At 38.0% G+C, this 17,094-nt stretch overlaps 1 protein-coding gene across 1 annotated transcript; it reads left to right on the forward strand.

Moving 5' to 3' along the window:
* The first annotated feature begins 1,221 nt into the window (after nt 1–1,221).
* Nucleotides 1,222–7,424, forward strand: LOC122667195 (40S ribosomal protein S18). The gene is made up of 4 exons (XM_043863431.1): nt 1,222–1,374; nt 1,569–1,729; nt 2,006–2,194; nt 7,281–7,424. Exons 1-4 carry the CDS (start codon nt 1,372–1,374, stop codon nt 7,384–7,386), a joined length of 459 nt encoding a protein of 152 aa, XP_043719366.1. The 5' UTR covers nt 1,222–1,371; the 3' UTR covers nt 7,387–7,424.
* Nucleotides 7,425–17,094: the final 9,670 nt, after the last annotated feature.

Here is a 17,094-nt window from a genome sequence, read left to right on the forward strand (position 1 = left end):
CAAAAAATATAATCACATTGAGCAATCCATATATACCATAGTAAAAATGAGCAAAGAGAAGTGAGTTGGTGCCTTCGCTCCTTGCTAAGAGTAGAATAAGGTACTCTAATTCAACAAAAAAAAATCAGAAATATGATGATCTCCTGATAAAGAGGAAATATAGCCCAATCCACTATCAAACCAAACGGAAAAAAAATGAACAGCTAATGATAGAGAAAAAGGCCAATTTGAGGGTGCAAATATAATTGAAGAATACTTCAAAATTTGACATATGATCAAAATCCAATATGCTAAGATTTCAACCACGCTGTCACATGGCAAAACTAGGTTGAGTTGCATAGGGAGACTTTCTTGGATGAAGGACTTTTGGCCTTTGAATGAAAAAAAGAAAGGGAAGTAGTTTTCTGTTCGGGAGTGTGGCCTACGTCAGCACTCCCATGTGTCTATCTCTCTCCTCCTCAAAACAAGGGGGCAGAGGTATCTTTTCAAATGGGAAGGAGAGAGATAGACTCATGGGAGTGCTGATATAGGCCACACTCCTAGACAGAGAACTTTCTCCCAAAAAAAAAAATATTTTTTATGATCATCATGTTGTTCAATCAAACAACTCCCGTAGAATGAGTTAGATTATTGCACGTGTCTGGTGTAGTGACATAAGATGCTCAATGAAAAACCCGAGCCTATGGTGCACGTATAGGCAATGCTCAACATTGATCTCACCCTTAACTATCATTTAGAGTATACATTGGGACATTTTTTAAAGTAAAAGTGACAAAAATGTTGAGTGTTGGCCGCACATGATGGAGTCAGATTCTTTGAAACTCCCTCCCCAACTCTCTCTCTCTCTCTCTCTCACCCAAAAAAAAATCTAAAAATCCTCCATCTTATGACACAGAATTGTTTGAAAACTAGGTTTTACGACTCGACTTACCCTCCTCAAAACCAGATGACCCGGCGAGTCAAACCAGGTCCTGGCGAAGGCTAAGATACCCCAGGCTGGGCTTAGGAATTCAAAGACACAGGCCCAGATCGGCCCAGTTGCACCCCTAAAACTAATAGTGGAAGTGGATATATTTAAGTAAAATGCCATGTTGAGGACTTGACCTTGGGCCCGATGAGCAACTAGGTACGACTTGCCGGGTTCGATTCTATATCGGGACATAGCCGTATTAATGTATTTTTTAAAGGGTAATTTGGTCTCTAAAAGTTATCCAACCCTAGAACAAGGCCGCGAATGGGTGACACACAGTCAGCAAAGACATTTATAACAACGCCAAAACCCTAGATTCAACCTCTTGAGCTCTTGGCTTTCTGTGATTGTTTGGGAGGTGCCCAATATCCGCTCCATTCTTCCTGCAGGCTTCCATCGAAATGGTATTTTACTCTTTGGATCTCGCACTCTATCGTTTTAGTTTCAGTGTTTCTGTTTGATCTTTCACTCTAATCGGTATACTTTCAGTGTTTCTGCCTTCTTTCACAGACTTGTATTTGTTAGTATCCATTTTTTTTAAATAACTTAAGCATTCGATTTGATAACGGGATCTGAATTCTTCTGAAATGCTTCTCAGTCTCTAATTGCGAACGAAGATTTTCAACACATTCTACGTGTTCTGAACACCAATGTCGACGGTAAGCAAAAGATCATGTTTGCTCTGACCTCAATTAAAGGTATTGGGAGGCGATTCGCTAACATCGTCTGCAAGAAAGCCGACGTCGATATGAACAAAAGGTTGAGTTCTTTGTTCTGTTTCCCTTTGTCCTGTGTACGTATATTTTTTTTTTAATGTTAGTGTCTCGCGAATTTTCACTTGAACTCAATTTATATACTTTTCAAATTGTTTTTTTTTTTTCGTTGTTAAGTGGATTCGGAACGAGTTTCGCTTCTTCCGTTGGTCCTTATTCGACTGAATATTTTCGGGTTCTACCTAGTTAGGGTGATGAGGCACTTCATTATAGTACTTCTTGCTTATTTATACTTATTTACGTGGTGTTGTGGTGTTGTTAGGGCTGGTGAATTATCTGCGCAGGAGCTGGAGAATCTCATGGTGATCGTTGCTAATCCTAGACAATTCAAAATCCCAGATTGGTTTTTGAACAGGAAGAAGGATTACAAGGATGGAAGGTATTCGCAGGTCGTGTCTAACGCATTGGATATGAAGTTGAGAGATGATTTGGAACGATTGAAGAAGATTAGGTAATTTCTTTTACACATGGAATTCCCACCAAAACTGACGAGGAATTTACTTACCTAGGTTAAATTAATTTATTGCATTAGTAGTGGTTTAAGTTGTGAGTATTATGGGCATTTGCATCTACTCCTCTCCTAGAATTACAGGTGAAGGTTTCTCTTTGTTTGCTGTTGATGCTTTAAGCCTGTAAAGGACTGCCCTAATATGAGAAAAAACTCATTTTGATCATAATATCAATAATTTTCCCCTACCTCCAACTTTGTAGTGCATCCTTCACTTTTGAGAAGGTTGTATTCTGACCTAAGAGTAAAGTAGTAAACCATCATTAACAGAAGCACTTTGAAGCTATTCCCTTTGGTCCTTTGTTTTGGGGCCTAAAGAGACCTTCTGTTGGTATTGGTGCATGCATAATTGCATGAGGCTTTGTTCTTATTTGAAACTTGGAACCAATATATTTATTTTGTCTTGGTTCCTCTTGTAGTGGCACAGGTGCATATTACCATTGTTGTATTCATTATACAGTAATGTGGTAAAGGGATGGTTGATCAAATAAGGGCACTAAGAAACAAGAAATAAGTTTCGGTAATGCTGTCCATTATTTGAGAACTCAAGAAGACATCATAGTAGAACATTTTATTTGAAAATTGATTAGATGCAATTCCAACCTTGATCCATATACAGATCATGGATTTAATCCTCGACTAGAAGTATCTTTTATGTATTAGTCATGCTAACTATAATAGAATTTGAACATTTTTTAGAATCTTGAATATATTTTGGGAGAAGTTTTTCTTGTGTAGCAGATCTAGAGAGATTCTCTATTCCATTATCAATATTCGCCACATTGTTGATCAAATAGAGTTAGAATTTAAAGGAGGGGCCTTGCTCACATGCTAGGGGTGGTAATAAGTTGTATTGGGCCCATGTCTTTGAAGGCCCAGGCTCAAGCTCAGGACAAGGGTACCTTACCCTTGACAAGGCCAAGCCTGACGTTGATCTGTGACTGCCTCAACCCAACCCCAATCCATTGGGCTTTGGGCCTAGGTCAAGGACGGGCCTTGCTCACATGCTAGGGGTGACACTAGGTTGTATTGGGCCCAAGTCTTTGAAGGCCCAGGCTCAAGCTCAGGACAAGGGTACCTTACCCTTGAGAAGGCCTAGCCCTGAGACCGAGCCAGTCTGACGTTGATCTTTGATTGCCTCAGCCCAAGCCCAATCCATTGGCCTTTGGGCCTAGGTCAAGAATAGGCTTTGAATTAGGCTACAACTTGTATATACTTGAAAGTTGTAAAAAATTAATTCAAGGCTCTTAATTGCCTTGACGGTCTGTGGCTTATTTTTATTACATGTCATAGGTCCAAGACACCAATGCTTCAATTTTCCCTGAAACCCACACCCTCGTTATTTCTTTATATGTATAACTTCAGTGATAATGATTAAGAGCACACTGGTGGAGGGCCGATGAGAGAAACGGAAAGCTATCTGCTAGAGAGGGAGGGAATCACATAATCACACCATGTTGAGCAACCCAAACACTTTCTATTTTTACATCCGTCTCTTTCGTTGGGTACATGTAAATATATAAAGTAATAAATAGACACTCCTAACTAGACTCTAAAACTAAAACTAACTTGCAGTCAAACTCTTTATATCTCCTATTCCTACATAACCCAAACAAAACATAATAAAACAAAAGACATAAAAACTAACTAAATTGCTATGAACCCTTATTAGACCAAAAAATTGGGTTAGCCAGTTTATCTGGGGTTAGGTTTCCAAACTCAGTAATATTGGTCCAACCAGTCAAGTGCTACTACATCAACTCTCCTCCTTTGATAAGAATTTTACGTCATTGAGTTTGCAAGAAAAAAGTTTCCATGTGCTAATAAAAAAAAGGGGGGGGGAATTCTTTATCATAGCTATCAAGGCATCGCCAAGGCGTCCAGGCTCCTTGGTCGCCTAGGTAGGTGCCTTGCATCCTTGTTGGTGTCTCCTTTATTTTAGACCCTCTCCAACGCCATGGTTGCCTTGTCAACTTGATAACTATGTTATGTATCAATTGAAGAGGCCGCCAAGTAGTCAATAATATATATTTTTTATTTCATAGGTATTACAATGTTTTCTTTGTGTGGGAATAACATCCCAATGGTTCTAGGAATTGGGGGTAATTTAACCATCTTTACTTACTCAATTCAAAACCAAAATTACAAGCAAAAGGTGGCTGGAGGATACATATGAACTGGGCTGATGGTAAGGTATCTTGCTTCCAGAGCATTACACATATTTTACTACCTATTTTTTATTTTGTATAAATATATGTAGATCTGATATTGTGTGGATTAGTACAAGGTTTTTGTCAAGGAGAAATTATTATAGGGAGTGATCTGAATGGACATGGTGGGGAAAATCGTAGAGGTTATGAAGGTGCACATGGATGTTTTGGAGAGGAATGACCAGGGGAGGGGATCTCAGTTTAAGATTTTGTTGTGTCTTATGATTTATCCATTGTAAATATTTAATTTTAAAAGAGGAGCATTTAGTTACCTTCAAAAGTGGGCATCATAGATTCATCGTAGCCAAACTTCTTTCTAATTAGAATCTCCGATAGATTGTTATGTAAGGACTGTAAGGTTACACCAGGGAAGGAGCCTTACTACACTAAATAGATTAGTGGTCATGGATATGTGCCTTACTATCATAAGAAAGGTGAGTTTATTTGTCCTAGAATAAGGTGTTGGAGCTTACAAGGAGATACTTTGAAATCATTTACTGGTGAAGTCGTCAAACAAGGAAAGTTGGACTTTGAAGGAGACACTAATACGACGTGGAATGCGATGACTACTTGTATTAAGAAAGTTGCTAAAGATGTCCTAGACAAATTGAAAGGAAAATGTCATTCCTATACGGGTGGTAGGATGATGAGGTTCAAGCAATCATTAAGGCTAAGAATGTAGGTATAAATTTGCTAGAATTGGAGCCAAAAAGAATGTGGGATAAGCTAGAGCGAAGAAATATGAAAAGCTTTATTACAATCTGAGCACAAAGAGGAAAAATTTATCTATAAGATAGCTAAAGTGAGGGAAAGGAAGAGTAGAGATCTCAGCTATGTTAGATTTATTAAAAGTGAAGATGGTAAAGTACTACTAAGGGATGAGAACAGTAAGAAGAGATAGGGAGGCTGTTTATACAGCCTACTAAATGAAGACACTTCGAGTAATAGTGCTTCGGAAGATTGCATTACCCATTAAGACACCACATGCCGTAGATATATATGAAAATTTAGGGTGTCTGAAGTAAAATATGCTTTTAGGAGGATGAAAGTAGGTAAGGCACAAGGTCCAAATGAGGTTCCAATAGAAGTGTGGAAGTGCTTAGGATTCTTTTGTTTATCTTGGCTAACCAAGCTGTTTAATAAGATTATCATGCACAAGGAAAATGTCAAATTAACGGAGGAGAAGCATTGTGGTTCTGATTTACAAAAGTAAATGTGATGTTCAAAGCGGCAATAACTATAGAGGCATAAAACTAATGAGTGATACTATGAAATTATTGGAGAGGGTTATTGAAACTCACGTGTGACAAGATACAACTATTACAGAGAACCAATGTGATATTATGCCACGAAGATCCACTACAAAAGCTATTTACTTGGAAGACTCAAGGAAAGATTTAGAGATTGCAAGAAAGATCTCCATTGACCTAGAAAAAGGTTATGACAGAGTCCCTAGAGAGTTAATCTCACAAATACTAAAGAAGAGAAGTGTTTCAAGTAAATATGTGGACATAATTAAAGATATGTATGATGGTGTGGTGACAAGTGTAAGAATTGTGGGGATCTAAGGTAGTGAATTCCCAATTACTATTGGGTTACATCAAGGATTAACTTTAAGCCCTTATTTGTTTGCGCTTATCAGGGATGATTTAATCAGAGAATTCAAGATGAGGTTCCTTGGTGTATGCTTTTTACTGAAGATATTGTTTTGGTGGATGAGACAAAAGCAAGAATTAATGCCAAGTTGGAGTAATGGAGATCAACCTTGGAATTAAAAGGATTATTAAGATAAGTAGAACGAAGACAAAGTATATGAAGTGTAACTTTTGTTACATTAGAATGGATTATGAGGTGTTGAAAATTGATGAGAGGGAGATTCTACAAAATTATTATTTTAGGTACCTGGGCTCAATCATAAATGAAGAAGGTGATATATAGGATGATGTTTCATAGAGAATTAAAATATGATGGATGAATTTGAGAGGTGTGTCTAGGGTGTTGTATCATCGGTGTATTCCTTTAAAACTTAAAGGGAAAATTTTCTAAGACAATCATACGACTGGCTATGATGTTGGGTAGTTAAGAAGCATCATATAGATAAACTTAGTATAACAGAGATGAGGATGTTGAGATGGATGATTGGCTAACTAAGAAGGATTAAATTAAGTAAGGAATGATCATATTAGAACTGATTTGGGAGTGGTTCTGATACATGATAAGCTACGAGAAAGTCTTTTGAGGTGGGATGACCATGTTCAATGGAGGCCTTTTGATACTTCGGTATGGGGGAGTAATTTGATTAAAGCAACTGAAAGAGCAAGGGGTAGACCTAAAATGACCTTAGGAGAAGTGGTGAGTAAAGACATGCATAGCTTAGGCCTTGTATCAAGTATGGCTTCAAATAGAGCTGATTGGAAGGCAAGGACATCCATGTAGCCGACCCCATTTAGTTGGGATAAGGCTTTGTTGTTATATCGTGTGGACTGAATTTTGAGTTGGACAGCTGGTGACAACTAGAAGTATATTATAATTTGTCTTGACAAGTCATTAGACGTTTAAAGAGATGGCAGTTTTGCCAAAATATATTTATTGGAAGAAATTAAGATACTGCCACAAGATATTATATTTCTTTGTTTAGGGAATCCTTAACCAATTTAACCAAATGAGTGGATTTTCAAATGAATTCTTTATTGCTGTTGTACTATTGGTGCTATTTATGGGGCACACTATTGTGCAAGAAGCAGACAGGTAAGATGATACTTCTACTTTGGTGTTAGGATTTGATGCTAACAGATCTGACGGGTCTTGGTGTTATGTAGGAACCATCGTGGTCTGAGGCACTACTGGGGTCTCCGTGTTCGTGGTCAGCACACCAAGACTACAGGCCGTAGAGGGAAGACTGTTGGTGTCTCCAAGAAGCGTTGAGCTTCTATTTTTCTTGATTTTGAATTTCTAGATTACCAGGTGAGGAAGAGGTTTTTTTTTTTTATAAAATTTTGAAACTGATTTGGACATTGATTTTCACTTATTTTTTTTGGAGGGGGGGGGGGTGGTGTGGGGGCGGTTGGTTGGGTTATGTCATCTGTTAAGTTGTGTATTAGATATGTAATGTGGATTTATTAAACAAATCTTGGTTCAGCTATTGTTATAAGCTTACAAATTGTTAATGATCCCGAAATTGTTTTTTGGATGCCAGAATTGGTCTGCATTGGCATTCTTCTCTTTACATGTTGAGTGGTAGCAGAAAATTGGTATAGAACTTGTAAATAAAATTTCTTGGCTATGGATGAAAATGTAAGCTTCATTTTTCGTTTGAGAGGACCACCTAAATGCTTTAGGATCTGGATATGCACCCATGTGGTTCCCTCTGATTGTACAAGACTAAGGTGAATCCTTTCCTCTCTCCAATGTTGCCAGACCTTTGGCCATTTTACTGATTCTCCAGTGTTGTTTTGATTTCTTCTTCCAGTTAACATTCTCATGCATCTCTTGATGGTGCTCTCCTCCCTTAAGCACTGGCTGCAAGTATCACCTTAGTAGTAGGTGATGTGGGCTCTCAAGACTCGTAGGGACTGAAATACGTTCTTCTGGCTCTGCTTTGTTCTCGGTGGCCTCACAAGGGGGTTGGCTTACAAGAGGGAGAGGAATTAGTAGAGCGCGAGCCTCTCACTGTGAGTGGTAAGGGGAGTCGTGTGCTACTGTGCTGAAGATCTTTTCTGTTTGGATAGGTTATTCGTGGGAAGAGATTTTCTGGGCAGTATGCACTGACGCCTGTGTCTATTTCTTCTCTCACGTGAAATCATCTCGTTGTCCACTTCAATGTTAGATACCATTTTGTCTGGCTCATTGCGATGCGTTAACGAGGCTGGATCAGGTTTTCGTACGGAATCTTGCTGCACATTATGTGGCAGATCTCGTACGAGAACCTAAACCATTCTCTTCTCCCCCTTATGCTTCTTGCGGTTTAACCCTCATTTTTTGGTGAATTTGTTTGGACAGATTTTCCCCTGAATTGTACCGTTATATCTGTGCCGCCGGATCTCGAGGTCAAGTACCTAAACCAACCATGCTCACATTAGTTATTGTTCAGATTGCTAGGGTCTAATCACCATATCAAATCCAACATGATCTGCAGCCAAAGAAAAGGGCAGTAATTCACAAGGATCTAGCTTGTACAAGCTGGGCCTGGTGTTAGAAAACCAAGGTCTAACCCTAGCCCAACCTGGCCCTACAAGAAGGAAATCCCAACTTCTATTCCAGCTAGTACGTATCAACCTGACCTTATTAGCTAAAATTGTATATAAATAATTATTATGGGGTTTCACCGGGAAAAAAAAAAAAAAACTGGTTATTATGGGGTAGATTGGAGTGTAATTTGAACAGTATTGAGATGGAAACATAGAGACCTCAAACATGACAACATACTCACTTCATAAACAATAACCTAGTCATGCCAATTCGATTCGTGTTCCTCAAACTCACGGATCTAAAATATGGCATTGTGTATTGGTTGATACATATCGATATTAGGTGGATTCTATATGTATTTCTACTGGCCGGATCTTATACTGATACTGAGTTGATATGGATCAGTCGATACCGTATGGATTTGCGTTTTTTAAACCAAAAAAATATCTCCGTTGATCTGAAAGCAGCAGACAGACATTGTCCAATACAGTGGATCTGTACAAGTATCAGTATTGATGGTGATCCATACGGTATCTGACACCATGATTTAAGTACTTGTTCGAACCATCTCTCAATTAAGAACGGTGCAATGTATCTGTATTGTAACGCATTCTTAGGCTCATAGGCTGTTGCATCAATTGTCTTCGAATTCGATGGCTGAGCCGGGCTGCCTCCTTGGAATGCCTAAAGCCCTCGTTCGTTGTGAACTTTTGGAATAGTGTTGATAAGCATCTCCCGTTAATCGAAAGTTCTAAACCGATCCCGGGTGAATATTGTATATGATCTTCCACATGTTTTATGGAAGGCTTAGCTAATTGAGTCGAATCAAAATTGTTTGGGTATGTAAATTGTTAAGGAACCAGGCTCCTATGAACTTGTGGGTATGTGTCATTAAGGTTATAGGTATTAGTATCGATGGTTGTATTGATCATGGCAAATACCAATACCCGATATGATACAGATCGGCAGATCGGGCTGTATTAGATCCGTATTAGGAGAAAATTAAAAAAATATATATCACTTTTTAAATGGGTTAATTGACTAGTTGTTCTAAATTTCAAATTACCTAATACTTGGAGGTGGGGGTCTAGTGTACCTTTAGTATTGCATATCTAGGCACTCATGTGACTTGGGAAAGCTAGAAAAGTAACATTGGACATGTATGCACGCACGCTTAATGACAAAATTCGAGGTGATGCAATGGATAATTATGATTAGGACAAGATAATAATGCTTATCACCACTAAGATTATGCATTGGTTTGGACCAAAAAGCTATATAATAGATGGAAGCATCATGATGTGTCAATAGAAAACATAAGAAAGAAATGGAAAAGCTGTACAAAAAAGAGTCAACAAAATCAAAATGCTTGCCTTCTTAGAAGCCCACAAGAGAAGATTAGTATCACAAGACTAATGTAAAAGCTGTTCTTTCCATTTTGTTTGTGTATGGAAAAGCAATAATATATATAACAAGAGGCCTTTCAATGAAATAAAATCTTCAGTGGTTGGAGGTTAAGTGGGGTTAAATTAAGCAATTTGCCTTTTCCATTCCAAGAGAAGCAATAGAATAGTGAACTGCCCATTTGAGAGCACAGGAGATGGTTTCCCACGATGCCAGTGTTGGGGGATCTGCATGCCATAGAAATGATGGTATAGAAAATAATATTATTCAGATGGAATCCATGTAGTCAGGGAATAAGAGAGAAAATAAAAAGAACCCCATGTGAGAAGGAAACAATACTCTAACGGTGTAGTTAGGGTGCCAAAAGTTAGCACACACTGATAGGCTTGACCTAAATCGATCGATTAAAGTCCAAGACTAGCCCGACTAATTACTAAACATGCCAGGCTCAAGCACCAACCGATTAATAATCGGGTGTTTCCAATGCAAGGTAGTGGTCCAACGATCACCTAACTACGATCAACCGAATACTATGACCAATCGTTATAGCTTGTTTAAGCCCATTTAGCTCGATTATAGTCCGTTTAGTTTAAGAACCGTTATAGTCCAATAAGTCAATTAGCCTGTTTAAGAACCATTCATTCAGGCACCATTATAGTCCAATTAATCAATTAGCAAATTTAAGGGACCCTTATTGTCTAATTAGTCAATTAGCCCGTTTAAGAACCATTTGTTTAAGGATATGATCATTATAATCCAATTAATCAATTAGCCCATCGAATGACCAATTAGTCAATTAGCGTGTTTGAAGCCCGATTGTCCCAATTCCCTCAAATCCAATTATGGACTAGTAACCGATCAATTGAATAGAAACGTGTCCATTCCTTGGACTATGAGGCCCTATTGCCTAAATGAGGGAAAACGGTGTGAAACTTTAAATTTTTTTTTAATCAAAAGATAATTTATTGATGAAAGGAGCATGAGCCACCTGACGCTTCTCCATCACATAGGAGAAGGAGGCGGGAAAGAGAGACAGGCCAAACAGGAAGACATGCAAGTGACAGAGTCTTCCTCGTCCTTTAATTTGATGGGGACGGATTAGGCTTTCGAAACCGATCGATTGACACCCCTTACTACTCGTGATAATTCTTTTCCTTGACAGTACCCAAACGAGCCAAGGGAGGTTACCATTAAACTGTATAACGATGGATTTGAATGGTTTGAATTGAAGGATGAAGTTTATGTTGCGGTTCATGCACGTTTACTTTTGGACTATTTGTTTATTTTCTGTCACTCTTTCTTGACGAACTATTCCCACCCCACCATTCAACTAAATAGCTCAAATATTTCAAATTGAGTTGGGTTAGGTGGTTGCAGCCTTACAGGCCAGCAACCTAATCATCTTTTGAGCATCATCTACATTTACTTAACACTAAACAAAGATTAAGAAAAAATATATTGAAACGTGAAAGTAACTTGGGAAGATGATGGAAATTTTGCATTATAAGTTATTGATTCCAATCCCTCACTATCATACCTCAATGTTTATAGTTTCACATAGAAAAATAAGTCCTACATGGAGTTATGTCCATGAAATATGTGTGGGTTTGACGACGAGCTCTGCATATAGCACTGGATAACCCAGAAACAACATATAATCAAATACTTATATTAAGTATGAGATTATATAAATGACATCTCTATTGGTGTATTTAGAATATGTAATCTTCTTTTGATTTCTTTTATTTTATTCTTAAATGATTTTTAAGTTAGAAAGAAGAAGAAAAAAAAAAAAAAAAAAAGATTTTCAAAATAATTTAAAAATGACTTATCTTAAAATCATTTTTAAAATATGTCATTTTCTAGCATGCTTTTCGGATACACATATAAGAAATGCCAACTCTTGCACATAAAAATAAACATTATTTGACACATCAATGAATATTAATAAAAAGATTCCATTAAATATTACCTGACACTCTACACAAAAGCTCCTCAACTAGAGCACAACCCAAGAGACCTTAGATTTTTTTATATCTCCTCAGCCTTCCTCTAGTCTAACCTTCCCATATACCAAAATTTGATCTCATGTGTATGAGTGAGATATGCAACTTGGTTTTATGTATTATTATTCAAATGGACCAAGTTTCTCTTGATTCATTTTATTACAATTGGATTAGACTTTAAGGGTTTATGACCCTCCTTTCTCTTTCAATCGTAGGTTTCAAGATATGCTTTTTGGGTCTCTCCAACTTTTAATTTTTGAACAACAAGAAATTGACTTTCAAGCAAGGTTTATAAAATAAGAATTAAGATCCGGCCAATTTGGATTGAAATCAGGCAAAATAGGTGGAAATCAGCCCCCCCTCCCTATCGAAAAAAAAAACCCCCTAGTTTTCGATTCCGATTAATTGATTTGATCTGATTTGATTTTCTTAAAACTAACTTTCAAGCTTTTAGACTAACTAAAGGCATTCTAAAATAATGGCTTGTTTGAGGGAAATCATAGAACAAGATATTCACTTGTTTTAGCTTTCTTTACTTAATTCTCATTACCATGGTTGAAAAAAACTTTCTTCTTATATTTAATTCAATTTTTCTTAAATAAAGTTTTCCTTCACTTAAGAAGGTTTAGCCACCACCTTAGAGACTTAGAGTTAGTAAAACCTCAATAGGGTTTTAGTATATTCTCAAAATACCTCTATACTTACTCGAGCCCATCTTTCAGATCCCAATGAATTTTGTCGACAAGGGCATATTATGTAAAATTACCAAAATACCCTCTATGTCTCTCATATATATATAATGACAAAGCTTTTTAGTAGAATGAGTTAAGCCATTAGTGGTTTAATAAAATTAAGGAAAAAATAATACTAAAAAAAGACAGAACAACACGTGAGGCCTACTTTGAAGAACTAAATTATTTTGTTACACCAAACATGTTACTTATGAAATAATTAAAAAATGTAGTAATGTCGGCCTCGTTGGGGGAGAAGTTAACAGCTAATCTTTACTTAATTAATTAATTAATTAATATAATACAAAAAATAATTCCCCTAAATTAAGGATGAGGTTTGGTTTGTGTTTCAACTTTCTCAACTATTTTTCATCCCAAAAAAAAAAAAACTTTCTCGACTATAAAATGCGGTGAGAGACACGGAACCCGAACCGGGGGGCACGTTCAAACCCTGATCTCAAGGACGACTAAACCCCCTAAAGCGAGTGCGCGTGGCTTTTAGAACTCGTAAACCGCGGAGCGTGGCTTCGACACTCGGGAATCTGCGCTAAATTTGTAAACCACGTAAGCTGCCTTAATTAAATTATTTTTTTAATTAAGGGAGAGAATTCCGATAAATAATTAAAAATATCAGAACCGTCGCTTTAGTTTCTTTTGGTGGTTTCGTCCTTATCTGATATGAACCCCCAGCAAGAGGGCCCCACTTCCTGGATTATCGCACTTGGGTTCGGGCAACTATGCTGAGCTGCAGCTGCCCCTCGGGTGTTGTGGAGTGGGGGCCCACTTCCTTCAATTATTTTCTGCTTTGCCCTCGCCCCCTTCCCTTATTATTATGTCTGCATGCAACCTCACTAACTAACTAACTACTACAATTTTACTCTCAATGATACGCACACGTATGGGTTGGCACGTGTAATCCATCCAACTTAAGGATCGACATCTTGACACGTGTAGAAATCACAACAATGGGATTAGCTCTTACCCCAACTTTCCCACCCATCTGATTCTGTTATATTAGTTACTCCCCCACTTTTGAACCGTCCGATTAGTATCAGATATAGTTAGATCTCTTGTGGATGGTATTTTTTGCACGCGTCTAGGTTATATGTGAAGAAAATATATATGATTTTGTGATGACATATGTCTTTTTGCTTTTATATATATTAATTCTCTTCATACACAAGCGTCTCGATCTGAACTCACTTTGCACTGGGCATGCAGTTAACTCCTTACTCTGACATACATGAGAAAACTTATCCCCAATAATATATAAGAATAAAAAAGGAAAAATCTTGACAAAGAAGTTGGATTAAGCTCCTCTCTAGGATATGTGCGGCACAATCCAACCCTCAGATGAGAAGCTGGATCTAAAGAAATTATGTTAAGTTGAGATCCATCAATGGCTGGACACTGGGCAATCACACGTGTGACTTGTGGTAAGGAGCTGCAATGAGAGGTGCAGGAAAAAACATGCTTCTCTGGACTTGGTTGTTGGTTGCTGGAATTAGGGTTGTGGTTGTCTAGTTTTGTCCTTCATGACTGTACTCTTCGTATTCAAACCCACTTCATCCCCAATGCCCCAAATCTCATATTATATTGAATCATGTTGTTGGGAAGTGGGAACCTTCCTTCCTACCTTCTATCTCTATTAAATATTATAGAGAGAGAGGGTTGGATATGCTGCTAGTTTACGATAAACTAGCTGTTGTTTACGATCATGCACTAACTACAGTTACAAGACTAGATACAAGACGGCAAGAAAATCCTTTTCTTATAAAGAGGTGAGAGGATGACACATGCAGCAGCACCCTGGTGGCTTGTCTAGTCTTTTCCTCGTATTACATTAAAAGAGTGGAAGATTAGATTTAAAAATCCAAAATCAAGATCCAGATTGGTCAAAGGCCTCGATATTTCAGAATCAGGATTCGGATAACTCTAAGTTGATTTCGATCCAAAGATTGGAATCCAGTATGATCAATGAGAAATTAACCAAAATCAACAAAAACATGTTCTAATATATGGGTGTCAATCAGTTGGTTCTGTTTGCTTTTGGTCTGGTTTCACCAATTTCAATGTGAGAATGGATGAATAAAACCAATCCAATTATTAGAGAAATTGGGTTTTCATGGATTTCAGTTTTGATTTGGATTCGATTTATTTCGGTTTTCTCTTACGGTTTGATATCGGGTTCGATTTAGGTTGGGCTTGGGCTTGCTTTGCCATGTACATATTCATAATATGAGAAGAAAAAAAACATAACTTTTTTTATGATTTTCCGGTTAATATACGTGAAAAGGCTCTCTGAGCCTAAGGCATTCACTGTGCCAACTCATTGGAGAGGGTTCCTGCTTGCTAAGACAACCATCTCCTATAGGTTTTAATGCGGGAAGTGTTTCTTGTGGAGGAGTGTGGTCTTTGTATGTGTGGGGTCCCAATGGGAGCACGCACAGAAGAATCATGGGGATGGCATTCCGAATTTCATAGGGGTGGAGCTGTCATTTTGCCATCTAGCATAGCGTGCATGTTCCCTACAAAATTGTTTGTCCCTTGCTTTTATATTGGTTTGGGTTCGATTTCAGTCTGGTCTTCCATGTTCGATTCAGTTTCGATCATTTTAGTGCGGCAATGAGGCCTGGTTTTCAACCGGTTTTATAATACCTTATTCCAAAGACGATCCAATAAGCTTCAATTTGATATGATTTGGACCAATTTTGTCGGTTCAGTTCACATTTTGACACCCACCTAACGCTAGTCTCTTTACAAGGATCGAATGATCAATCGTTTTCAATTCTGATCGAATTTTAGTAATTGGTATCGATCGATACTGATTCAGATCGATCCATATCAAACAAATTTATCCTTGGGTACTCAAAAAAATTTAAATGAACTTCTTTTTGTACATTTTTACTTTTATTCTATATCGTTCTAACATATAGATCGATTAGGAATCGGTATCGATCTCCACCCATATCGATATGAATCGGCTGGATTAGCCGATTCGATACTGATTACTCAAACCATGATCCAGATCAGCTGAGGGAGATCCGATTCCAAATCTTGAAACCCTGGTGGAATAATAGAAATTAAAATTGTGTTTGATATGCATTCTTGGAATGCATTCTATCCGATTTTGAATTCTGAGATAGACACTCGTGTGGTGTGATGTGATGTGATGACTGAATCTGAGATGATGCCACGCAAACAAAGTTGACAGCAGATAGCAACGGAAGGCGACGTTGTTGGGTAGCCCCCGACAGGCCCACGCCGCGGCTATACTCCTTCTGCTGTGCATAATCCCAGTCTCCACCCTCCGCCTCCGCCCACGCCCACGCCTGGGCGTGTGTGTGTGTGACTGTGAATTGGAACTTTGGAGACTGGAGATGGCGAAAGATTGACGTGAAGGGAAGGAATAAAGATATGTGTTCATTGGCTGGAGAGCCGGGATTCGATTAAATCTATACTTAAACGAGACAAAACAAAAGACAGATAACACACTAAACTAGGAAATTTATGGACTCCATTGTGTCCTTCACCAAACGCAATAGACAAAATTAGAGAAGACAACGGCACGGATGATGGGAATGGCATTGCTCCATGGGCTTTAGTTGGCAATGAGCTAGCTGCTGTCTTGACCATACCAAGGATCCTTATCCTCTTACAATTTACATTCCATTCTTTGCAAAACAATTCTGATTTTAAATCTTTGTTCAGATCTAGTTCTTCAATTCAGCAATTAATTGTCCATTACTTGGTCCTAAAGATTAGTAATGGACCGACCAGGTCTATAATTCTTTATTCTTAGGCTTTCTTTTTATGAATTCAGACATCATGGGGCTTCTAATAGAGAGGAATCTTTGACCAAAAACACAAGATCACGTATACAAAATTGCTAAGCATAGGCATCATTGTTCCCCGATTTAAGGATTTGGACCAGATGGATAGAGTAATATAAGAGGAAACTTCAGGTGGTGCGTAGGTAATGACCTGCTTCAACTCAAATAGTGAAAAAGATTAGACAACATTAAATAAAAGAAGAAACAAAGCTCAATAATGAGGCCCAACACCACCACCACCCTGGAACGGTGGAACCCAAGAAAGTTCCAAGAGAGCACACTACTCAGTCACCATCTTTGAAGTCACCGGCATCACATTCACAACTTCTCCTGAAGATTCTGATACTCCATATGGGCCAAAAAGATAATATCTTCTAGGGAGAAAAAAACCCAAATCGAAGAAACTGGAAAAAAATGAAAATCAAACCAACTTACAGCCCTTTGATACTATACATATACACAGACAAATTC

This window comes from Telopea speciosissima, chromosome 7 (genome assembly GCF_018873765.1).
Source record: "Telopea speciosissima isolate NSW1024214 ecotype Mountain lineage chromosome 7, Tspe_v1, whole genome shotgun sequence".
NCBI classification, from domain to species: domain Eukaryota; kingdom Viridiplantae; phylum Streptophyta; class Magnoliopsida; order Proteales; family Proteaceae; genus Telopea; species Telopea speciosissima.